Source organism: Dermacentor andersoni, chromosome 2 (assembly GCF_023375885.2).
Source record: "Dermacentor andersoni chromosome 2, qqDerAnde1_hic_scaffold, whole genome shotgun sequence".
NCBI classification, from domain to species: Eukaryota; Metazoa; Arthropoda; class Arachnida; order Ixodida; family Ixodidae; genus Dermacentor; species Dermacentor andersoni.
In genome coordinates this window covers 89,375,547-89,402,257 of record NC_092815.1, presented here as the reverse complement: position 1 = coordinate 89,402,257, position 26,711 = coordinate 89,375,547, and the positions used below count along the sequence as shown (strand labels likewise).

The 26,711-nt window shown below is 46.1% G+C and overlaps 1 protein-coding gene across 3 annotated transcripts in view; it reads left to right on the top strand.

The window, feature by feature from the left end:
* Positions 1-2,197: 2,197 nt before the first annotated feature.
* Positions 2,198-26,711, top strand: part of LOC126541651 (uncharacterized) — a 209,401-nt gene continuing 184,887 nt past the window's right edge. For 2 of the 3 annotated variants that reach the window (XR_008614790.2, XM_055076819.2), the window contains exon 1: positions 2,202-3,199. Coding sequence is in view for 2 of the 3 variants with exons in the window: in XM_055076819.2 (XP_054932794.1) it covers positions 3,106-3,199 (94 nt within the window). In the remaining variant the exon portion in view is untranslated. Of the gene's footprint in view, positions 3,200-26,711 lie in introns of all 3 variants that reach the window. The other variant, XM_055076818.2, reaches the window with a different exon arrangement.

Below are 26,711 nucleotides of genomic sequence, written 5' to 3'. Positions count from 1 at the left end.
AAAGTAGGGGCAAAGGCTTTCGCATTCGCCCTCGTAGTTTTGCCAACAAGCAGAAACCGCGTACTTGTTATGCAGTTACGGTAAGAGTGCTCTGCCGCATTAAGACTGTAATTGAGGTGAAACAGGTTTGCAGAGTCGTTCTGCAGCTGTTTGGATGAAGTGGTACGAAGACACACATAGAGAACAGTAGTGGATATCTGAAATTTCCAAGTGGCATGGTGAAATCTTGCAAGCCAGCGGTCGCAGATAACAAGAACGCAGTCGCTTTTCTTTTTCCTGCATTGATTCTGAGGTGATTGGGCGAGTGTTATATGCAACTCTAAGGCAGCGAATTAAGTCAGTAATATTTAATGATTTGTTTTCTCGAGTACAGAGCATTTGGACGTCAATGAAGGGAGAAGTACTAGGGAGAGTGTGGACTTTGGTGCTGACCGACATTATTCATACGCAGAAAACAAAGCTTACTTGTAAACATGTCAAGAGCAATAAAAGAGGTTTACTACAGTGTGCCACTAAAATGCAAGAAAGAAACAAATAACAAAGGAAGTTGCAACTTTCAGTAGGAAAACAAGCCATTATTCACTTCGCTCAAATGAAAACAAAATTTAAATTCGTAGTGATATTTCGTGAGGAACCGCTGACATTGAGAGCAAAAATAAGGCTCTCTAAAGCAGTATACATGAAAAAAAGGTGTCAAAAATAAGGAAATACATTATAATTGAAAGAAAAAATTAATACGTGACTTCATTTTCCTCGCTTTGTTATAAAACATCCTGAATCAAACGGAAGGCAAAATATGATTGAATAAGTTTAAAGAGGTGGCATGGAAAGTGGTACTATAGGAGACTTGTCATGTCAATCTTGTTCTCGCGAATACGTAAAATAATCGTCTTTTTCTTTGTAGAGTAGGCTTAAGAAAATTACCGTAACTCATGTCTGAACTCACATCATGCCACTTGATATACATCAGACTCCTGGACATAGAAGCATTGTTATCGGCATCTAAACAAAAAAGACAATCATACTCTTGGACATAGAAGCATGGATATCATCATCTAATAAAAGAAACAATTAGAGAACGAAGAAACTCCTTTCAAAAGCAAAGTACCCCACCCATTTTCGGGACCTATTTAACTTTTTTTTATCAAGGAGGTGGTAGGAACACTGTAAAATTAGGACCATCATTATGTACACTGCTAGAACTTGTCTTTTACAAGCAAACATTCTCACACACTGTATTTCTTCTTAGAGCTCAAACGACCACATAAGCGTTGCGTGGCCTTATCAACGCACGTTTTCTTTTTCTATGTGTATTATTATCACTATTTTTTGTAAGCGCTTCGGTGGCCACGTCACTTCAAACGCCAACGAACAAATGCGCTTCATTCTGTTTCTCGCGCCCTGCTGCCCTTGAGTGATACCTGCGGCTATACGCATGCCGAACCGTTAACGTTTGTCACAGTGCTAAGCAGAACATAAAAAAAGAAACAAATGACGGCCATCATCTCAAACGACTACAAGCATGTTGAGTGCCGCTGTCGTCCGCTCCGGCCACTCGCCACACATCAGCAGCGGCGCGCGGCAGTTTGCGTGCTTGCGCGCACGCGAACACCGGCACGCGCACAGACACACGCGCGAACGTGTCCTGCCATTTCTCGTTGGCAGGGCGCGGTGTTAAGCCCGCCGCGGGCCAAGTTTTCTCCCCGAGCCTGCGGCCGGAGTCGTTACGGCTAAAAACGCACACATCGGCCGTCCGTCAGAGCTAATAAATGCGTCGGGCAATACATACAAGGACCATTAGCGCTTTTAACATCGCCGCCGCGTCTCGTGTCATATCGGCGGCGGCCTCGTTCGTCCTGTGCTTGCAACGGTGCCAGGACGCCACACTGCCCGAAAGACAAGCGCGCGGGCCCGCGCGCGCGCGCACGCGGTGGGGCGTGGCTTGGCGACTTGCGCATGCGCCCGTCTCATACGAGGGGGATTCCAGCGTGTGCAGGGGTGAGGTAGGCTGAAGAGGGAGAGGGGCGATGTTCTGCCCGGAGTTTGGATCGCTCGTGTGCAGAGAAGGAAAAAACCGAGACGGGAGGAGAGACGAAACACGGGGCGGGAGAAGCGATGCGCGGCCAGGGCCGGAGTTAGAAAAAGAAAAGAGAGAAAAAGGGAGAAAGCGCACCACGCGGTGCTGGCGGGGGTGGTGGCATGGGCGAAGTTGAGTCGGCAAAGGCCGCGCGGTAGTTTGGTCGCGCTCTCGGCGCTGTCGAGGAGCCAAGCGGATACGGCCCGCAAGGCGAGTGCGCGCGCGCCCAACGTGCGAGGTTGGCGTTCGAGACCGTGGCACTTCGGGAACCCGTGACTCTGACTCCGTGAACTGAACTGACCCGTCTCTCATTATTCGCTACATCTCGTTGCCCAACTGCCACACACCGGCAGTGTTTGTTCAACTGCAGTTTCGGTGCTGCGTTTGCAGAAATGATTTCGAAAGACAGAGATCACTTGTCACTGGCGCTGTCCGAAGACTTTGTCGCTGAGGCGGAGTGGCGATAGTTTTCACTGAGGCTCGTGCGCTCTATCTGTGCTCGCGACTGGTGTGGTTTCCTGGGGGTCTACGTCTACGAGTTGGTTTTTGCAAAATCAAGGCAGGAGAGTGCCGTTCGCTTGTACAGAACACTGTAGAGCTGCGCAAATTGCCACCATAAACCAAGTCAGTAACCTTTGTTCGTGTGCGAATCTCGTCCGACATACCTGTTTTTTTTTCTTCTAACAGCCTAATTTGATTATCCATGTGCTGAGCCTTCCTGCTTTGCGCACGTCCGTAGTTATGTAAGGCACGATACTCAGAACATTCCGACAAAAGCGAAGTGCTTCATCATACTAATAGTCAGTTCTAGTTTAAGGTTGTGCAAGGCCTCCTCTCCCGTCACTGATGGACAGACACCGACGAAATTCCTGCCTCGTGGCGCAAGCCGCAGTTCCGCGAAAAGGTTGACATAGTTGGCACAGAGCAAAACACCCCTACCTCTGTGTGGACTAGTGAGGGTGACACTGAACTGGGACTGCCCACTTATCAATAGTTCGTGTAAGCGGAGTTGAAAGACTGCGAAGCACATGAGCCCGACGACACCTCTGACTGACATGAATGCGCGCGTCTTGTCCGGGGTGCGTGTTGCTGTGGCAGCTGTGCTGATTGTGTTTGCTCAAGGTAAGTCCGCGATATTGTGTACGCTTGCTCTCTGCCTTATCTGTTTTTTTTTCGGTCTCAGTTATTAGCGCGTTTCTTATATATATATATATATATGCACTTCTTAAGTCACATAGTTCGGTAGGCGGTCGTGTCGAATGTCCGCTATTTTACTATTTTATTCCAAGGTACTGGAGACTGCAATGTAAGCAAGCCTGTCGATGTGCTTCAGTGATGCCTTCTGTATTTCCTAGTCAGTCGTCATACTTACAGAGTAATCAAAAATCTATTTGTTGTGTGGTGAGTGATATTGCTTTTCCTTTATTTAACGGAAGATTTACCATCGGCTCGAAGCGCATGTTATTTATTGGCTGGAATCATCAGTAGACAAGAAATGTTCGTATTTCGCTATCACCGACAGAACGCGGCACTCGTCCATCATCCGGTCAAGCCTGGGAGTGCCTTCAGCAAGGTGGTTGGGTGTAGCGATAGACCGCACTACATGTGAAGGGAAATGGAGGCACATTACGTACCCAAGGTGCTCAATTTACCCGGTACTTAATACCAGCCCTTTCCTTCTCTTTTTTTTTTCTTGACACTACCGGACCGACATAACGAATTGCAGTTCATTAATTACTTGTAAGCTATAACAATTCCGGTAGTTTTGTGATTGTCGAGTGCATTTTAGGTCAGTAAAACTGTAATTTATTTACGCTTTCCAGTAACCAATTACGTAAAACCACTTACATTACTGCCGAAACAAACAGTAACCGTCGTCGACGCAACTTTGAGCTCTTCAATTTTTTTCGGCAACTACAGAAGAACGCCCGCGGCCTTCATTGTCGGAACCACTACGTGCATCTCGATATGGTTTCGCGTTTTATGCAGCACGAGCATAAGCCCGCAATAACGCTCATATTCAGTTAATCTGCAGTTTGCTTTCTTTAGTCACCGCATAGGTCCGGATTTTTGTCCTATATAGGTTAATAATGTGTCCCGTTGATCTAGCGTTCCCATGGAGGAAGTCTTTAGTGTCGCTGCTGACGTACTCACAATGAAATAAGAAAAAATGACAGACAATGATTTTTAAATGGAATTGTTAACGATGAAAATAACCAACGTGTGAAGAACTGCAGAGGGCGCAGTTAAAGATCCAGACCAGCTCTTTGTACTTACTGTATTTGTGCAATGCTAATAAAAGTTGGGATTAAAGTAACATATAAATAATAGATTACTTCTTAGTAATTAGTCAATTACTTGCATGGTGCAGTAATTCGCCCTTGTAATCTATTACAATGTTAATTATATAGCTGCAATTGTAATACGTTCCCTTTCTTTTCTGTAACGCATACAAGATTGGTACACAGTGAATGAGAAGGGTACTCACAAAACCATGAACCTCGATGTTATGGAACCTTAATTTACCTTTTTTTTTTTTAGTTGATTCAGAACTGCTTCTTAGCACAATGGAAGCTGTAAATAGAGAATAACCCGCTTTTAACTAAACAAACTCGTAGCCAATTAGCGTCAGTTACAGCAGACAACCTCAAAAACCTGGTACATGGCTGCGTAGCACACGGCACTTTGTGATGATGTTTCGGCAACGGCTGTTTGCAAGTATATGCGAAAACCAAACGGGAAACAGGTTTATCAGCCATTACAGTTGCGACAAAATAGACAGTGTAGTAAGCGATTGCAATCAGCACCTTGTTAGGATCATCTATACAGCTTTATTGTGGCGCACGGTGTAAATCGCAGTACTTCATCGCAGTACTTCGAAAGCCCAATATTATAAACACGTCCATTATGGCTATTCAGGCGTCTGTAGAACGTGCCGGTAATGAGCAGTAGTACAAGCAAACAAGAAACGTAACGCTCACCGCAAATGTATGTTTTCTTCAAAAATTGCTTTGCTCTTTTCGCGATGCAGAAATGATGGTCGGAGCTAATGTGGATTATAGCTTCCTCTTTAAGAGGAAGCTATAGCTAGGGCCCAACTCCGACGCCGCCTATTCAAATACATGTAAAACTCAAAAACGTTTTTCTGAGATAACCCCTCGACCGATTTTAATGAAATTTGGTGCATTTGAGAGAGAAAGGTAAATTCTAGTGACTCGTGGAAGCAGAATTTCGATTTAGGGCCTGAATTGAGTTAAAAAAATTTTCAAATATCCGACCGTGTGAAAAAAATAGAAGCGCGAAGTTTACAAATTCATAGCTCTGGATCAAGAACAGATATCGCGGTTCTGTAAGCGGCATCCAGTAGATCATTCAAAGCCGACAAATTCGATCTGTCATTTTACATCTTACATGGATTTGTTACGTTGGTTACAAGAGTTCTGCAAAATCTGTATTTCCATATTACACATTTCTTTATATCCATTTGTAACATATCTATTTTGTCCGCTTTAGATGTACTATTACATGCAACTCACAGAATCGTATTATTCTTTTTTGTTGTTGAGTTACATAATTGTAAACTTGATAGTTTCGTATTTTGAAAATTTTCGATTTTTGCCGATGTTTAACAAAATATTGACGACCTCACTCGAAAATTCGATATCAACAGTCACTAGATTTTAAGTTTTCTTTTAAATGCAACAAATCTCGTCAGATTTGGTGCAGTGGTTGCCGATAAAAACGAATTCACCTTTTACATGTATTTACATAGGAGCACTCGAGCTAAAGCTTCCTCTTATTATTATTATTATTATTATTTGTTTTGAACACATATACACATATACACAGGTATCAGGAAAGGGAAAGCGAGGAGCAGGCTGGCAACTGCCACCGGAAGGGGCACAACGCCTGCCTACTCCTCTGAAGGGAGGTGACAGCAACACAGAAATGGAAGATAGGAAGGAGGGGAGGAAAAAGGAAAGAGGAAAGGAGAGCAACAGGACAAATCTAAAGACCAATGTAGAACACTGCAACAGGTCAAATCTAAAGACTAAAGTAGAACTCTGCAGCCGGAGTTAAAGTGACGCCGCGTCGAACAGCCTCCACAATTATCAACCACATACATGGCTAGTTCGCTATGCGGCTAATTGTGTTCTCCACGATGAGACGCCAAGTAAAGCTGCACGTAATCACCGTTTCACCGGTAGTCGATTCACAATGTACACTATAAGGTGTTTGAACACGCCACCTCCCATCTTCGAAGGAAGAAGCGTTAGGGTACAGTATTGATCACACACAGTAGAGTCGGTCACTGAAGGTCACGCTACTACAGAATGTTGAATGTTCATGCTACAAACGTGAACAACGTGAAACAAACGTGAAACGAACACAGTAGAGTCGGTCACTGAAGGTCACGCTACTACAGAATGTTGAATGTTCATGCTACAAACGTGAACCTAAGTTAGTTAGTTCTATAAAGGTTAGTAGGGCGCGATCGGCCTGATCACGTTTAGATGCACAGCCACTGGGGTATAAACATTCCTCGAGTGTCGCACACCGCAGGCCAAGGAGATGATAGTTTCTCACTAGCGACATGCGCTGCGCACTGAAAGCGGGACACTCAAATATAAGGTGCTGAAGTGTCTCGTAGCAGCCACAAGACGTACACAATGGACTTTGCGCACGCCCTTGTCTGTATAAACGTTCGTGCACGTTCACGCAACCAACCCTCAGCTTGAGCAGTTGTGCTCTAGCGCGACGAGGCAAGCCTCGACCACGAACACGGGGCGAGAACATTCCATTTGCGACGCGCTGATCTGGATGCTGCTTGAGTAGGTGGCGACGAATCAGCAGACGAGCGTCATCAAGCTTGCACAAAATTTCTGGGCAGTCACAGTTGTTATGAACGCAACTTGAAGCGAGCCGATCAGCCTCTTCATTTCCGGCGATTCCTACGTGTGAAGGTATCCATTGAGCAACGAGAGATACCCCACGTGATGTAATTTTGCTCGCAGAGTCATTAATGCTGCGCACAAGTGGACAATCAAGCTCACTGCGTTGTAACCTGCGGAGGGCAGCACGGGAGTCCGTAAAGATGACAACCTTCGATGTAATTAACTCCTCTTGCACGTATTTCAGTGCAACATTAATCGCTGCTAGTTCCGCAGTTGTTGACGAAGTTGGATGAGGTATTTGAAAAATACGTCGTAGTTGAGTTGAAGGGCAGTAAGAAGCTGCAGAGGCGCCTTGACCGTCGTTGTGTACAGATGCATCTGTGAAAACTTGAAGATAATCTGGAAACTTTTCGAACAAGTGAGACTGAGCCAATTGGAATATTGCCGAAACAGCCATATCAGACTTTTTGTGCATGTCAGGGATTGTGAGGAAAATGGGGAATACGTGTTTCGTGATACCTTTTGAAGGCGGAGACGTATCTGAAGCAGCATGTTCAGAAATCGTAGTGATATCCATAAATAATCTCCTAAAGCAAACAGTCACAGAAAGGCGTAGAATAACCCTTGACTTTTCTAAACTTTTGGCATGTACAGCTGACGTCTGAATTGAAGGACACGCATGATATTTCGCTTATTTTATTGAGTTTGGACTTAACGACTCAAAAAGAAAGCAGAAAAAAAAGGCGCGTCGTTTATTAGCGCGGGAGGAAAGAAAAGGATATTATTATTAGTTCTAGGACAAATTTCTAGGGCGAGCGCCTTTGACTCTGTAGTACTGTCCGTTCTGGTCTCTCTACCCCCATTCTCTCTCCATTCTTTTTCTTCCCCTTCTTCCTTGCGTCAGCGTAGTGTAGCCAAGCGGACCCTTGACTGTTTAATATTCCTGCCTTCCTTATATAGCTCTCTCTATGTCTTTCTTTCTTTCTTTCTTTCTTTCCTTCTTTCTTTCCTTCTTTCTTTCTTTCTTTCTTTCTTTCTGTAATATTTTCTGAAAAAGAAAAAGGCTGCGGAGGAACAGGTGTGCAGGTCAACGATGACAATCATGGGAAAAGGTGTGCAGGTCAAACAAAAACAATGTGATCATCATTATACAGGTAATAAAAATAATTTACAGAGAAATTTAGTACACTTATACTCTAAGTTGAGTACAATTAGCGCATCGGCGGGTGCAAAGCAAGAGGGCGAATAACACTCAGGGCTTAGAGCGTTATTTGCACTGCCCTTTAAAGGGCAATAGTCTGGTCTACAGTAACAACAGGGGCACAGATCTTTACGCTGCGTTTTATACATATATCTGAAGCGAATTAGCATTGTTCAATGGGATCAACGTATTCTTTCTTTTTTTTTTTCCCTTTCCCGTGCACCCTGCGACTGCGACGAATTCACAATGTTTTCTATTCTTGAGACTCAGTTCTTTGTGGGTGACCTCTTTCGGTAGTATACTTATGATATTTCGCAACTAATTGACAAGTAGGCCGTCATACACCTTGCTGTTCTATTGGTCGCTATGATGTAAAAAAATTCATTGTAAATACTGGATCTGTCGTTTACAATTTTTCTAGTGTATATTGCGCATGAAAGGCAAAGACATATAATTTAATATCAAAGTCACTGCCTGTACTTTTCACTCAACAAGTCGAACAGCTGAATAACTCGATACGCGGTCTGGCACGAAACAAGAAGATGGAACATGCTTAGGGTGATTTCGCATTGGCTGGTTGGGTAGCGGGGGTGTTTCGTTTGCCTTTAGCAGTGCCTGCCCGATGGAGGTTGTTTTCTAAAGACGATACGAAAAACATGGGGAAAACAAGAAAATCGCTGCGTCAGTGAGAGGTGTTGCGGAGTTCTTTGAAAAGAAAAACGTTTCATTTTAGTTTAGGGCTGCGATATTTTTGTGAATGTCAGAGACCATAAAACACACTCGTGCGAGTATCTCAACATCAAGATTAATTGTTCCGAAGAAGTTACAAAATGCAACGGAATGACAGCTGAAAACCTAACGCAAGGCACAAAATATTCATTTCCCAGGTATTTAATTTTCATACAGGTCTCTTGTAATCCGTTCTACCCGGCAGCACCAAGCAGCCAATGCCAGAGCGATCGGTAGGCAGACATTGGCTTCTATTCCTTTCGGAACGAGCAGTCTCCGGCTATTCCAAGTAATAAAGAATATTCAGTTTTGTTAGGGATATTAACGCATCATCATTGTGCACACGTCACTTCAACGCGGTGAGATTTTGCAGCATTGTGACGCCGCGTGATAGAAAGGCGAAGTGAGCGCAACCCGAAAACTTTTGACCAATAGGTGGGGGGTAATGGCAAAAAAGGCGTGCAATCTGAAGTAATTACTTTTCTTCTTTTCGGTTTAATCGTATGTAATCAGTGTGCACTCGTCATATCACATGGTGAGTTATCGCGGTTATCGTGACGTCGCGTCACAGACGGACGAAGCGGTGGCAGCCCAAACAAATTTTGACCAATCGTGGAGGGATGAGTGCAGAAATGGAATAGAAACAGTTTGGAACAGTTTACGTCATATCGCCCCTGCCAAACGCAGAATGATTAGTTTCTTGTAGATCATGCCGAGTGGATCTCCGGCTCCCTCCGCTGAGCGACAGACCCGAGTGGAGAGAGTCGCGCTTCAGCAGCAGTACACTAGGATGTTAACGATCGTAGTCGGCGCGTTATGCCGCAGCAGATCCTGTGGACATCATAAACGCTAAACAAGGTTTACGTGTTGGTACTTTTGCACCATAAGGAAATAGTCACTGTTGCGTCTTCAATATTTCAATAAAAACGAAGTTACTTCAAGAAAGACGAACTTACTAGAGGCGCACGCGCCCATTACATAAAATTATTGGCAGAAAGATTAGTTTTATTCCCTATGTGGAAGGGACAGACCGGGATAGACTTTCCATCTAGGCTTTATCTGTCGCCTGTAGAAGAGCAGCATATAGACCTTCTCCATCTGCAATAGTAATTACGGGACTGCGTTTCTAATCTACAGCACCCGTGACGTCAGCATAATAGCCACCAGCGTGCACCACCATGGCGTGATCGGGATTTATGTCAATGCTGCAAATCACGCAGTTCTTTTCTCTTCTTCTTAAGCGATGGTCTGTTGCGAGCAATTACCTTCCTGCATGAGATGAAGCCAAGGTGTATCACGGCGTTTTCTAATCAGAGCCAGCCGGGATTAAACGAGGCGGCGATAGAGAAATTCGCAGCAGGATTGCAACATCTAACGCTGCTGGCGCAGCCTTTACTGGCCCTGTTAATGCGGGGAAGCGAGCAAAAATCGACAGCGGTTCCGAGCGAGCGTGTCCCGCGAGGCATTGCATTGCGCACACTGTGCTCTGCGCTGCCGGTGAATTTCGATAAGTCAGGCCAATGGACCAAGTGCGAGCGGGAGGACGAGGGAAAGGGGTAAAAGAGGGCGGACAATGCGTAGCCTCATCCACGGTCACGGCTGCACGGCCGCATCGCGGCGCCAGAACGCGCGCGAGCTCTCTCTAACGTGCAATCAGCGGTACCGCTCGGATCCCGAGAGCCGCTAATCATCGGCGCGCCGCGAGGTGTGCCCCAAGGAAATCGCGCTGATCGGTCCGGCAGCCCGCGTTGAAAGAGATAGAGCGGGCGAGCCGCCCGGTTCGTGGCGGCAAAAAATACAGCCCACTTCCGCTCACTTCGTTTTCTGTTTCTCTTCTTGTTTCCCTGCTTTCCTGACCGCGCGCACACCGCCACTTCTGCTTCTGCGTCTGTTGCGGCGCGGCTCGCATACAGCGCGCGTGCACACACACACACGCACACACGGGTAGTGCCTGCATGGCCTGCACTGGCCAGGCCGCTTGCAACGGTGAGTCTTCGGGTTCGGCAGCCGAAAGCCATTACGCGGCGTACGTGAGGCCGCCGGTGGGTCGGGCTGCAACCCCCCTCCTTCTCTGATTACGCTTCGATTAGAAGCTACGGGCCCACGCACATGCGCGCGCACGCACGCACAGACGTACTGCCCGCGTTACAGGTGCTCTGCCGCGGCCAGACCAGCGCTGAGGTTCTCCGCATTCAGCGCCTGTTTCCTTTCTTTCCGGCCCACTCCGTATATCTGTCTTTCGGGGCGTGAGCGCGTGTGCTTCGGAAAGAGGAGTTCAGGGCCCACAAACGCTGATCCGTGAGCCTCATGCCGATGATGCCGGGAGCATGATTCCCCCTTGCGCAACGCTCAATGCCCACGGGTTCTGGTTAAGCGCTGCCGTTTTACGAGCGCTTTCCGCGCTTTCTGCTCACCTGCTATTCCTTTTTTCTTTTTGGTGCGCAGTTGTTTCTCATGTTGCAGCCAGTTTGTGAACTGATAGCTCTGTATTGTACGTGCCGGTCAGTTTCTGGACTCCTGTCCAGGTAGCCCCTTTTTCCAGACACAGGCAGGCCCACCGTAACCTTACGCAAACTCTAAGCGCTTTAGCCTCGCCCGTACGTCTATTAAACAACGGCTGCAATGTATATTTCTGCAGCAGTTTCCTTGGAATGGAAGGCTACTAACGAGAGGAACAACGGCGAAGTCATTCACGTCGATAGATGCATCTGGAGTTAAAGCCCTCGGCGGAAAGAAGACAATAGTGCCATAAAAACTGTCATTGATTTCGCATTGCTTGTTTCTTCACTTAGACTAACAGTACCAATAATGGTTCTATGGTGTGTATTTTGTGAGGTATTCGGCTTGTTGCCTCTTGAGCATAATGCCGATAACTCTTTGTCGTCGTCAGGCATTAGAGAAATAATACTGAAATATTAGCCGTACGAGACCAACTGCGTGCGCTAACGCTTGTCCTATCATAGGTAAGCAGTGAGAACTGCTCGCTTGAATCTTCCGGTGCATGGCATTACTAAAACTAAGTTAAGAAGCCTGCACCGACGGAAAAGTGCTTCGTCGATGCCTCAGATATCCAGCGCATATCAAAAATGTCTGAGCAAATATCTGGAGAAATGTAACAACGGAAACGCGAGAAACTATAAGGGCTGTCTATTATTGCAAATTGTGAACTTCCGGCCGCAAGGTAGATGTGTTCACCACGCGAGAGGTGGGAAGTATCCCGTATTCAACGGTAACGGCACGTATGTGAGGGAGACGAAAGCATGCGACGCAAATGCGAAGTGCACCTAGAAAGAAGTTTCCGTCAGAGCTTAAAAGTGAAGGAAAGCGAACTGCTCAGTGAATGATGTAACCTATTACAACTAGAACAGCAACCCGCTGGATACAGTTGCGGAAACAGCGCCCACAAAAAGACATACGATATCGCTATCATATAAAAATTCAATTTTTCTATACGGCCTGCATATTTACAGACTCGTTATTGTGTTTCTATATATACCTACATCCCTGATGCCAAAAGGCAATGCATACTTGAGTCAGATTTATTATGTAACTGTGTACACTGAGGGACAAGAATAAATGCAATTTTTCTGCAACCAAAATATTTGTCATGGTCATGCCGCTATGCAAAAAAATAAAAATTGAATTAGTGTGTGTGTGTGTGTGTGTGTGTGTGTGTGCGCGTGCGTGTGCGTGTGCGTGTGCGTGCGTGTCTGTGTGTGTGTGTGTGTGTGTGCGGTTGTGTGCGGGTGTGTGTGTGCGTGCGTGTGCGTGTGTGTGTGTGTAAAGATCGTTGTTTGATTAAAGAAGGGTTCTCGTGTTAATTTTGTTGAGCAAAACGGCAACTGCAGCTGTAACGTGTGCGCGAAATGGTTGGCATGTGCAGCGGGAATAACACAGCGTTTTTCTTTTTTTTTTACATTGAATTAAATCAGTTTCTTCCATTTCGGTGGTGTAGCGTTCAAGTTCAAAGATCCGTTTTCGCAACGCTATGGCAGCGCAGGCCTCAGGCGTTTGAGCCGCATATCAAGGACTAGCGAACTCTGCGCTCTCACGCTTACGTTTCTTGAACTCGGCTGCGATGAGAAGTTTCTTGGGGCGAGGCATTTGGCAGAAAACGGTCCTGTAGTGCGACGTGGAGGCTCTGCGCAGCTTCCAGGGCGCATCGAAGCGGGAAGGAACAAGCCTACCTATTCTGGAAAGTTCGGGCGTCATGTAGAAGTGCCTAGGGCATCTAGCGTCGATTGCTAGGCGCTAAGCGTAGGGCTAACGCCAACGCCAGCAATCCCCACTCCTGCAAGAACCACGGCATGCTTTTTAGGGAAGATGAGAGGGGATGTGTCAAGCGATAAATGATTGCACACTGTTTATTTATTTATTTATTTATTTATTTATTTATTTATTTATTATTATTATTATTATACAGCCCCACATTCGCTCAGAGAGCATTACAGTTGGGGGGGGGGGGGGAATAATACAAATGTTAAACAGTGGTAATTAAGGTTACATAACAAAAAACACAGTGACGAATAACGCAGTGCAGGCAGCATAACTATCTCAAAACAAAAAGGGAAAAGAAAGAAAAGGACTACATGTACATATATACACATACATGGCATTCATGAATATATAAACACATATACACTCATAAATATATACAGTAGGCAAGCAAACGCGAAAGAAAATAAAAATAAAATGAAACATCGAAACACACGAACTGATCACATGTCAAGCAGTTCATTGAAAAAGGCTGAATTTGATGTTTTATAAACGGTGTCCTCAGGCAGAGCATTCCATTCATTGATGGTTTTGGGGAAAAAAGAATACTTTAACAAGTTCGTTCTTCACTTCATTCTCCTTTTAATGTGTGTTCACGGCGATGGGATATGTAATGCGGGTTAAGCATGTATTTTGATTTATTATTGCCAGTATTGCTGTAAAAGCTTTATCCAAAAAATTGAGACGCAAGCAACGCCGGCGTTCAGCTAACGTCGTAAGCGCTAGGCGTATTTTCATTTCTGTGACCCTACAAGATCTGCAATAGTTCCCAGTGATAAAGCGTGCTGCTCGGTTTTGTACGCGCTCTAAAATGTACTTAAGGTTGTCCTGATAAGGGTCACATATCGTGCACGCGTATTCAAGAATAGGCCTTACGTATGTCGTGTATAATAACTTCTTGGTTGCCAGAGGACAGGGGTGAAAATTTCGAGCCAAGAACATTAGTGTGTTATTCCCTCTCGCGGCAATCTCTGCAATGTGATCCTGCCAAGTATGATTGCTTGAGAAGTGAACTCCTAGGTACTTGGCCCCTATTACGGTCAAATTGGTCGAATTATTTAGCCTGTAAGAATGGGAAACGTCAGTTTCTTTTTTCCTAGAAAAGCACACGTAGTGTCATTTTGATTCACTTAGTGTCATGCACCAAGTGGCACACCAGTTCGAAATTTTATTAAGGTCCGCTTGAATGATTTTGCTGTCACTTGGATTGTTTATCGAGCGGTAAACAACGCAGTCATCTGCGTACAATCGTAGGTTCGACTGGATCTTCTTAGCAATATCGTTAATAAAGATAAGAAATAATAACGGGCCCAGAACAGACCCCTGCGTTACTCCGGACGTTACTGGAACAGCTGATGAGCAACATCCATTTACCACTGTTATCTGTCTGCGATTAACGAAGTAGTTAATTAAGCAGTTCATTAGGTCAGCGGGAATTTTTAAATACTGGAGCTTGTGTATTATACAATCATATCGTATCCGATCGAATGCTTTTATGAAGTCTAAAAAACAAACAGTCAATGCTAGTACCTTGATCTAATGCAGTTGTTATGTCAAAAGAAAATTCCGTTAACTGTCTGTCACAAGAAAATCCGGCGCGAAAGCCATGCTGGTCTGTGTAAAAACAGTTTTGCGAATTCAGGTGCCTTATTAGGTTGCTGTATACGATGTGTTCCATAATTTTCGAAGCGCCGCATAGGAGACAAATTGGGCGATATTGTTCTACGTTATTTTTTGGTTCTTTCTTATGGACAGGAACCACATAAGCAAACTTCCATTCGTCCAGCACGATTCCTTCAGATAATGACATCATGTACATTGTATGAAAAAGATTGCTAAGAAAGCTAGCACATTCTTTCAGCACGCGATTGGGCATGCCGTCAGGACCTGTCGCTTCGTTTGTGTCTAGGGTGGTAAGGATTTGAAAAATACCATGAATTGATAAAGTGATATCGGGCACTTCGGGCACTATCATGGGAATCGACCGACATATTTAGACTGCACCAACCCTCAGTATTGGCCCACGAAAATGGTTAGACGGATGGCAGGGAAGACCACGCTACACTCGAAGAGAATGTTCCACACTCAAAAAAAAAAAAGTTTAGCAGCATTTACGATCTACCGAGGTTCCAGCGCGTCTTGTGTGTCCTGAAGTGAGTTATAAGAGTTCCGTCTGGAGGGTTTCTTGCTGGGTGAGTTGGTACACGCTTGTGAACTGAAGACTAGGGGGGAGGGGGGTATTCTGTAAGTGTCCATTTAATGGAAATGTCCATTTCGTCTGCTGCTGAAGTTCTGACTGGCTGGGCGGGGGTACGCGTCAGAAGGAGACAGGCGTCCAAATCCAATCAGCACATCATCAGCAGACGAAATGGACATGTCTAATATGTGGACACGTCCATTTCGTCTGCTGAGTACACCTCCCCCCTCTTCGCCAACAGAGATACAGACCTGTACATCCCACGTACATCCTACCCCCTTCGTTTCTTGTGGGCGCGTCCGTATAGCTGGTTTCCTGTTCACAAGTTATGTCGGCCTTATGGATAGCGAGGTATGATGCGATCATGGTGGCAGTACAGAAAGTTGAGTGAACTGGAATATAATCACGATGGAAGAACAGTACGAAAAATCGAAGAAAACTTAAACTATTATTATCAATTATATGAACATATATACAAACGTCACACAGAGAAAAATAAGGGCGGCTGTCTGTTGTTTCGTAAAAAGGACGTCATGCCCACCCGCTTGCAGAGGAGAAAAAAAATGAAGAAAAAAAGAGAGGTGAATGTTACCACTGTTCCTAACAAGACCCTAGTGCCGTGGTTAAGAAAAATTTCTGTACAGCTTTTCGAGCCTCATATCCAAGTTGACGCACGGTGTGATGAGGTTCCTTCAATTAATTAATCCTAGCTGAGGCGCTGCCTCAACGCATGAAGTGACGAAGTCGTTTGTTATCACACTGCAAGCCATTCATTCAAGAACATCCAGCACAAAGAGGAACAGAAACTATACAAACAACTCAAACACACACAAAAAAAAGAATTAAGTCTCCAAAGAAAGTGTCAACGTCAGAAAGGGCCTACAGTATCGTGGTCTGCAGCGGAGTCGCGAGATGAAGTCGAGGTGGCGACGGCGGCAGCTCTCGGAGCATAGCATCGGTGCTAAATGCAGGCACTGTTGAAGAAAAATCCTGGTCACCCTCAGGCGATCGAGCCCCCGGTGATCTAGTGATGCAGGAGTAAATCCACTTGCGACGTTGAGAACAAGGGCAGGTGGCCTTGGCACGGTAGAGGTCTCGACGCCGGACACCAAGTCAAATGGCTTCACCTCTGCTCCCGGTGCATGGACTTCATTTTCCGGACACCGCACGGCATCTTCCTGCGTACGATCATGAGAACGCGGTTCCTGAGAACGCGGTGACACGCCCCTGAAAGGTCGCCCTGGTCCAGTAGAAGGCACGAAGCACGGGCCTGACGCCCGACGACTTCCTTTCTGCGCCTGGAGCACTGGCGAACTCCTTCCTCCACGCCGGCTTGTTGTTCCACGTCTCTCAGACTTCGTCCTCCTCTTTTCTCTCTGCTCGCTTGTTGTTGCTGCTGTTCGAATTGCTTCTTCGGCGCGCTCGTGCCAGCGCTGCAGCGTCTCGTCGTCGCCTTCGCATGGCTGACCCACTCCGATCATGGCACTCGCCCACTTGACACATAACAACGGCCCTTCGGAAACAATATGTAATTAACCGGAGTTCATTGAAGATTAATTTGTTGAAACTTGCTCAGCAGCCAACAGCGACAAATGCGAGAAGTTGGACATTCTAATCACTGGCCGTGCTCTCACTTGCAACAATAGGTCTCATTGCTCAATTTACAAATCGGATGTGCAAATGTTATACATCGCCTTCACCGACAAGTACGTGCTCCGAGCACTACTTGCTTCGCTTGTGGTTACTACAGGAAAACGCTTGAGCACTTGCTGTTAGAAACATGAATACGAACTGGCAAAAATGCCGTCTTGTGTCGTCATGTCTTGTCTACGTACTGTACTTGCGAAAGGTGCTTACCGGTACATCCATACCGCGCGAACAACAACAACAACAACAAAACACAAAACAAATCAACAACAAAACACAACAACAAGAATAAAACAGCAACGAAAAGATAACTAAAGATACAAATAACAATCGCGACATGAATAGGAAAACGAGAAACCGCTGCCTTGTCTTTTGTTGCCAAGATAGCGGCTTCTCTTCACTCTATTCGTGTCGTGATCACTTTTTTGCATTGCTCTGTCGCCATGAATTTGTCCATCAGTACTTGTGCAAATAGGCATAAAGCTAAACTCCCTTCTTACCCAAATAAAGTAGCACGAAACGTGCATTGCGCTAAGGAACATTTCACATTATCGCGAGCTTGGTGTAGTCGAATAAAGTGTTGAAAGCTGCTAGCATACTGCTGTTTATTTCCCGCAACAAAGCGACCCTGAATTCAAACCAATGTTATTTGCAACACACCACATATAGTCTGCGAACCACCGAATAATTATAGTAGGAAGAGCAGGGGCTACTTTCCGTAATTAAGCAAGGAAATTCGGAAGGAGGTACGGTGGCATAATTTTTTTTCTTGTTGTTTCTCTGTACTTGAAATTTGAAACAAAGAAACAAGCACGTTCTCGATCTGTAGCGGAAGCCAAAGACAAAGCCTCACTCTAGGCCACCTTTAAGCATCGGAAAGTCAGTTGCGCTTCCATTCGTTCAACCCGACCGGCTCCCTCGTCTCATCGCAGTAAACGAAACCAGGACGGCTCGGGAGGCGTTGCTCCCCGCCGTCCGGTTGCTTCTTTGTTCTCGGCAGCTCTCGTAGCGGCCTGCGATGCTGCCAAGGTATGCCACATGGCGTCCACGCTCGGAAGACGAAAGGGAGAAAAGCGGCAACCCAAGGTGCGTGCCGGCCAATGAAAAATAGCGCGGCTGCGGCCGATGGCCGCTCATGAATAAAAGCACTCGGCCGGGACGGACCACGCACCGTAACATGGCGGCCGAGCTTGCCCCGTTAAATATTCACGCGCCGAACAGCCTCCCGTGCCCTCCACGGGAACCTTCTCACAGTCACCCGCAGAGCTGGCCATCCGGCGTGGCCATCCGATACGGCAGCACGTGGTGGCGGTGGCCACTCGGCACTCGGACGCTGTAGGCGCTGGCGTGAGGCCATATACGGCGGTTCGCTTGCCCCCGCAGGGCAAGCCAGCATGATTTGCTGCAGTTGCTGTTGTTGTGCCGGTATTTTGCAGGCGGGGGCAACGGAATTGTTCCGGCACGTGCGCCGCGGGCTCCCGCACGCACGATCAGACGCCGGACCGTCGCGAGCAGTGACCGCGCATGGTGATGGATGCAGCCCATCTAGAGGTTAGCGAGAATCAGCTTATTGGAGTGCGCGGAGGAAAGGACCTGGGAGGCAAAACGCGACGCTGCCGCAGTTTCTACGACAGGCGCAGTCAAATCAATCAGCTTATTTGGCGAGGACAATGACACGTGTGCTGTGATCCTGATCATGACATCGGGCGTTCGCCTCCAAGGGGTGTTTAGAGAAGTGCGGTCGCTCGAGTCAAGAGAACTGTCGAAACGCATGCGGGCCGTGCACTTATCGATGATACCCTTCATTTCTCGCGGTTCTTGTACCTACGGGGAACATAACTTGATGGCATGCAGTAAGGGCGCACGAAATCGGGGATAATTCTGAAGGGGTTTGCGGTGCTATGTCAGGTTGAAATGAGGAAGGTTTCGTCATGTTCGTCATGCCATTTCGTCATGTTCTTCTGAGTGTGAGATGCTTAGAGCTCACACCGCCTTTCCACCTAGCATCTTCATTTACTGCGGACATTCTGATTTTGTGAATGCTTTTCATTTTGGCGTTAATGCGTAGGAACTGCCCCCTTCCACCCCCCCTCCCCCCCGCGTATATATATATGTCCTTTGATTATTACCGAAGGTCTCGCAACTTGACGTTCATACACCAACCATAGCCGTGAACGTATGAACCACAACTCAGTGTTTAGTGTACTGCCACACTTCAGAATGACACAACGGAGGTAAGGATGCTGATATTAGAAAAATTGTCTTAATTTTTTTCCCCAGTGGAACAAAAGTGCTAGGGAATATCTGCCATTTCATAGACGCCATGATCTCATCGTAGAAAACAAAAAATCCGTGAACTGCCAACGCCGGCAATGAAGAGGTAACAACAAATTTGACCCGCTTGATAACACGTGGCCCAAAACAGTAAATAGAGTGTCTTAACTGCAATAACAAAGAAAGAACACGACCAAGTTGAGGAACACTTGTCCTACAGGACAGTTTCGTCAGAACTTGAACGCAATACGCATCAACCCCGTAGTATTATATACGCGAAGCAATCAATCATTAATTATAGTAGGCTGACATGATAAATAAATTACCTCTTGTGTAATAATTGTTTTCCTATGTATGTACCACCCTACTACATTTGTAGCGCTATTTGACAAAATATGTCTTGTGTATGAAGCGGCGAACTCGTAATAACCGTTCTCAAGTCACCTCCAATTCAAAAGCGCTCGCGTAGGATATCAAAATTTCATTTATTTGCTTGTGATCAGTGTCAGCCCTGCACTTTTCTGCTATGCACGCCTTTATCACACATAATTTTGTATACATAGTAGGACGTCACTCGAAATGTCGATCCTTCTTTCGACCAGAGATGCTCGCACTGTCTCCGGTAGCTCCAACGTGTCACCGGCTCCGCTTAGGCGACGTTATCCCTTGCGCGCTACAGGGACCGATGGCATGCATCAGGCATGCGCTGAGTCTCTCCCGTGGCTTCCATTGTGTTCTCGCTTTGGGCGCCCTGTTCGCAGCCAGCGCCGATAGCGAGCGGGTTGCCTTGCGCTATTCTTTTGCGCGCGGTGCATCTTCAGGGGAGCGACAAAGGAACAAGTAGCCGAGCTTCCAACGGGCGCATCGTCATTGAATAAAAGCAACACGCATGTCTCACGAAGGGTGGCACAGAAAGGAACGACGACAAACAAAAAAAGAAAGAAAGAAAAGAAGCTTAGGCACGGTCGTATTCACTATTGCTAAGAAAGAATAAATTTTCTATAGGAATGAAAAAGATCGCACATACCGCGGAGCCCCGGCTCAGTTCCTGCGCCAAGCAGTTAAAGTACAATGAAAACGTTCGTACGATCAACCGACTACTATCACGCGAGCATAGAAATGTTTACAGAAGAAATTCTCAAGATTCGTATTCGCTTGAACGCAAATGCGCACTCCTGAGTAAGCATTCCCACTTTATGCCTCAGCTGCTAATATTTCATCAATCAATTGCCATTTGCGATTGTACGTGACATGCTGAAATTCGTAGTACTCCTGCACGTCAGCTGCCTGAGCGGGAGACAATCACTCCAAGAACGTACACTTAGAAAACTTAACATGCAGCTGGGTTTACGATGGCCCTTTCTCTTCCATGATCCTTCTTCACGTAGTTACGAAGCACAGGGCTTGCACGGGGCTTGGCTTGTAAATTAACCGCAAGGTGACAGGTTAAGACTTGGGCGGCCAAGTCTGTAACGCCACTTTCCCTTTTCTCTTTCTTTTTTTTCCTAACATCTCTTTTCCATTATCTTTTATTCACCTTACCCCCTTTTCCCAGCACAGGGTAGCCAGCCGGTCTGAGAACTGGCTAACCTCTGTGTCTTTCTGTCTATTTCTCCTCCTCCTCCTCTGTAACGCTACTAATTTCGCACGGACTACTGGTTAAGGGCCGGCGTACGATTACCAAACGAAAACAGTCACCATACCGCGACCACGTGTCTTTTGAGCTTTACGTTCTGACCGAACGTAAAGCGTGAACTATTCGCAATAGCAGCGTCACAGAGAAGTTGTTGCAAGGGGTGATAACTTGTCCACACGCTATTTCTTTCGATTTCACGTCCAGCGGTATACCGAGCATTAGGTGCACTTCAAGGAACGCCACGGAGTCTAATTTAATCCGGAGCCCTCCGTTGCAGTTTCATAGCTCTAGTGATTCTATATGGCACACCATACTACATCAATCGCTCAATCACTATCACCTGCAAGTCACTAAGGAAACAAGGAATACAATGAGTGCTTGGACATAGCATACACGTCTGTCGGTAATCAAGCAAATATGGTTATGTTACTCGCGCACTGCACGTCATTTCTGCATGCCGCAGGATATGAGAATTTCTGCTCAAGCTAAAGTTTTTGCTCCAATATTAAGCGAGGAAGGGAGAAAAAAAAACAAGCTGGGTAGTTTTTTCTTCCGTTGTTCTTTTTGATTCTGGGTTCTTACGTTGCGATACCTTGACATGATAAATTTGTAACATTTATAGTTTCAGTCGGTGCTTTCGAAGCGTTACGGCCATACGGCGATGTCTTACGTAGAGCACGTCTACGTAGAGTACAAGCGCTTCTCGTGCCCAAGGGTTACTTCCGAGGGCAGTTCTCGTCGCGTTTGCCTTCTATGCAGAGCGAAACATGAAGCCTGATATCGCGAGGTTGAGCTACGCGAAGAAATAGATATCTGAAGAAAATAATAAATGACTGCATTGCTGCGCGCGCATATATATATATATATATATATATATATATATATATATATATATATATTGTTTGCCTTTGCGACAATACAGAAACTACAACTACATTACCTTTGCGTTACTGGCAGAATTTTCTGGCGTTTGAAGTACCATTCATAGAATATACCTAAACAAATAGAATTAAGCCACTTGTCGCAGAGAAGATAGCAGACGGACAATGGCAAGATTAAAATGATTGGGACATGGTACTTGCGCTACATTAATAAGCCAAAACTCATGCTTTGTTATTTTTACACACCGTGTTCCTTAAAGAGAGCGGCTTTTTAAACGTCATAAGTTAGTTACCGAGATCCTCCTCTCTAACAGCACAGCCTTTTTATACGCTTATTAGTGGTTGGGCACGAGGAAAAAAATTAACGGGCAAGGGATACTGTACAGAGCAATAAAAAAAAAACAAAGAAAGGAATTCCTCAGAATGCGACATGCTTAGGTCGCCCTTCCGGGTCACGACGGTTCGAACATTTTCATAGCTTATCTTGTTTCCCCGTTCCGTTGCATTTCTGTTTTTCGTCCTTCCAATTCTTCGCTATGTAGCAGAGGCAGATATCGCGTTATTACTTTGCCGGGTCGCTCCTCGACTTGTTTACGCCACGCGTAACCACGTCGTCGCGCTCACGGTGATTACGGAGGCACGCAATGTTGGAAAACACCCCGCAGTATGTCCCAGCGCCGTCTCTCACGCTCTCTTCCTTTCTTCTCCTCGCTCTCAGCGAACGCTTCTTTCTTCCGCCCCTGCAAGCACGCTTTCTCGCGAAATTTTAGTGCGCGGGGAGAAGCATCAGCTGAGTGCGAAACAAAGAAAAAGAAAGAAAAAGAAAGAAATAAAAGAAAAGGAAGAGACAGAGAGAAAGATAGAGAGAGAGAGATGGAAAAAGAAAATGAAGCATGCTGCGGGTTCCCGACGTGCGGTGCTTCCCAGACGACGGAACGTCGCCTCGGTCGGAGATAACTTACCGCTCGCATCGTGGCCTGAGGCTTATCGGCTGCCTCTGAGCATCGGGGAGGAGGGGCGAGAGAACAGCCAGGGCTGTGTGTTCTCGCGTGGGAAGGAGGAAACAAGGGAGCAGGGAAATGGATGTAAGGAAGAAGAACTTTGAGAAAGCAAGAAACAAACAAACAAAAACAAAAGGTGATGGGGGAAGAAACAAGAGAGAAAGGGTTGACTGTAACAGACGCGTAGCCAGTCGCGTCCCGCTCACGTCGCTCCGGGTGCTGGTGTTACAGCGTGTTGCCGGTGGCCGAGGATCGCAAATCACATCGGTGCTTCGAACGCTGCTGCTGATACGCGGTTTTAGCGGTCGGCCTACAGGGGAAAAAATACAAAACGTTACCAACGTTGCGCTGGGCGGCAGCTGGGTACCGCGCAGATTTCGCGGTCCGGAGTCGGTGATATAGGATGGTTATACTCGCCCGGAGTTGTATTTAGGAAAGCGGAAGCAAAAAGCACGTTATACAAGCGGGTATAATTCACACCCGTATAGTGGGGATACAACCTGCGATGTGTCGTAAGGGCTGAGGCGAGCGTAAGAGGGCCGTCATGTCGGCCTCCGTCCTGGTTTTTTTCCGGGGCGTAATGGCATACATTTAGGCGTATATATAAATAAATAAAAGAACAATGTACAAAGAAACAAGGTCAATAAAAATTATCTCCTGTATTGTAGTAGATTTTAGACAGGCGGGCGTGAAAACAACCAATAATAATTAAATACTAATCAAATACACATATACACATACCTTAAACATTCGAGATTTATTTCGAGCATTCTTGTGGGCCTCATGTGTTGCAACCGACAAACGTCTATAAGAGAATGGAGAGCAAAAAAAAGAGCTTGTATATAATAATTACGTTTGCATATTATCACGACATTCACTGCTTGCGATAAATATTTGCGTATCACTGCTGAACTACGATAGAAAATTTGATTTGTGACAATATGAGACAAGGTGATTTGGAGTCGTGAAGATGTCCAGCCTGAGATCATGTACCAACCTTCTCGAATTTTCAAGCCAAGCGTTCTAACCGCCAGGCCATGTTCCCTTGTTCATTTTTACGAAAAGTGCAGACCATTTAATAGAAAAATATTATTGGACGATGGTCCAACACGTCACAAGCTTACACAGCGACGCGGGCATTGCCACGATTCGTGAAATCAACTGGCCTCAGTGACCGATTGTAGGCGTGAAGTGATCGAGAACCGCGTGTATTCCTACTGATAGTATCTTCTCCTCTCTCTCTCTCTCTCTCTCTCTCTCCTTTCTTTCTTTTCATCCCTTAAACCCTTTCACCCGAGTAGGGTAGCAAACCAGATGTGCGTGTGGTTGAACTCTCTACCTTTCCTTCCTTCTTTTGCTCCACCTTCTCCTCCTCCTCCTCCTCCTCCTCCTCCTTGCGGAAAGTGGAAGCAGCGCAAACGACAAATAAAAATCATGCGTGCCATGCAAGAAATGAGTACATACGTCAAGCGCACACATGCACCGAGCAAGACCATCAAGTCCGGCGGCTGCTTCTGAGCCGCGTACACCCCTCCGTACATAGGCTGCTCGCTACCAGAAGAAAGCATTATAGTAGATGTCTGCCATTTAGCGTGCCCGTCACGCGTCCTTCCTGTACCAGTAGATGTGCGAGGGGTTGGTTATAAAGCAGGTCACTTGCAATGCTAAAAGAAAAAAAAGATACCTGGATCGATTGTGGCATGACTTCCATGTCTTTTTTTTTTTAATATTTTCTGTGGAATGTGTGTAAACAACGCAGCATTTCTACAATCTACTAAATGATGTTCGATTTTCCCAGGCCGAGAGCCGAAACGGCGATGCATTGACCATGCAGCAAACGAGCTCCTTCCTTCTAACACCACTTTAACTGGAATTATTGTTTTCTCGTAATCGCCGCGTCAACATTTATTATTCTGTGCTAGTACCTACAGTACTTTGTGCAAACTAAAGGGGCTTTAGTGCAGATACGATCACGCTGCATGGTGCACAACTGGTTTGACGACTGGCTTCTATCGCAACGAAAAATTCTAGCATTCGACTGGACTTATCATCACATCAGATGGCCGTGCAAGCATTACTAAGCTTTTTGCGAATAAGTGGGCTGAGCGAACACCTATAACGCGAAACTAATTTCCTGTTCTGCCTTTTTCCTTTTCTCCCCCCCCCCCTTTGTTTTTGTTTTTTTTATAGATCTGTTTTACTACCCTCCTTCCAAGTCATTTCCCCCAACCCCAATGCATGGTAGCGAACGAGTAATTCTCATCTGGTTAAATCCCTTCCTATCTCTCCCCTAACTGGACATAGTAGGTAATGTAGTTTATTAGGAGAAGCGGTAGTCATCTTGCTCACGCGACCAGAGAACATTTGCATTGGGCGCTAACAAACGGCAACGGTTTTTCGTCGGGCACATCTCGCCCAGATTACACCGATACGCCCCGCGTGCACAGCCAAGCGCAATGCGTTGAACAAGACATGGTGATTTGATTTAGTTTCTCTCTAGGAAAGGCGTACAACCTCCATAAAGGATTGGCCAAGAAGTTTGTGCTATTATGAGAGCTGGCTTACCGGGTCCATCTTGCGTGTCTTGCTTGCCCATGAATGACGCTGCAGAGAGCGTGCTTTTGCTGCGGCGTAAATCTGCGTGATTCTTAGGGTTGCACGGGAGCCTCTTAGAGCAATCAGAAAATTTTCCAGTTATTCTTCCCTGCCTTTCCTGTCCTTGCTCTCTCTCTCTCCAGTAATTCTTCGGGTGGCCCTTGAGTTCCCCAAATGGGTTGCAGGAACACCGAAGGTTTTTTTTAAGGTCACGTGCAATTCATTCAACACGTCGATTAACCAGGGTGTCACCGCTGTGTTCCTAGTTGCAATTACGTTCGGGAAATCAAAGAATCACTACGGTCTGGCAAATTTTCTGTTGGGAATTCCATCTCATAGCCCGCTTCTCATATTTCAGTGCAGATTATCAACAGAAGTATGCTCCGAGAAAGTAATATTACTTTTTGGCAGAAAGCAAAGAAAGAATATTAGAAAAGTACCGCGTACAAACTGCGGTGGTCCGCAATAGGTTCTTCGGGAAGAGAACGTTCTAGTTTTTCTGAGAAGCTCATATGGGTTTTCTTTGTAGCTTCGTGTGCATTATCGGGTGGACGATTATCTTTCCTTTTATGAAACTGCCTTCACGTCGCGGCTTTTCGCAGAACTGATTTGTGAACGTTATGGTCTGTCGCGTTATTGGCAGCCACGTAATGCGGGCGAAATAAAAGTAACGGTGACTCGGCGTTGCGTTTGTCGACGTCGTGCACACATGGCTTCGGCTGGGGCTTCCGGCTTCCGGGCTTTCACGTCAAGCACTTCCGGTCGAGAGAGAGCCCTCCAAGCAGCCCGGCATTTCGCCTCACACATCTGCATTACTGTTGTGGTGGTCGATGCGAGTCATTCTAAGAAACACGGGATGGCGTCCGTTATTCCGTACGGTGCCCTTCGAATGGGAGCCGCAAAACCGCGAGCCCGTTGCTCGCCCTGGGCATGACGGGCCACTTTCTGGTGCTCCCGCCCAGAGTTCACTACTCAAATTTTCGTAAGCGTTTCTTAAAGAAATATTTAGCGCATTCTGGAGCCTCCACAGACATCACTCGATTCTGCAGAAGTTTGCGCTTGGGTGGACGGAAGTTTGTCGAGCTGCAGTCTGCGCAGGTACTTCGCCATTTCTGTTTTAGTCACAAATGTACACTGTTGAGGAGATTAAACATTAATTGGCGAATTTATTTGAAAGTGCTAAGAACGTTTAGAAAGCCACCCGCCGGCTGCCACGACGCAAGAGCGCTTTAGTAAGGAAGGCTGACTGCAACTTTATTTAGTTATTTATTCTCTTCAAAGTTTGCCAGACAATGCCTGCGGT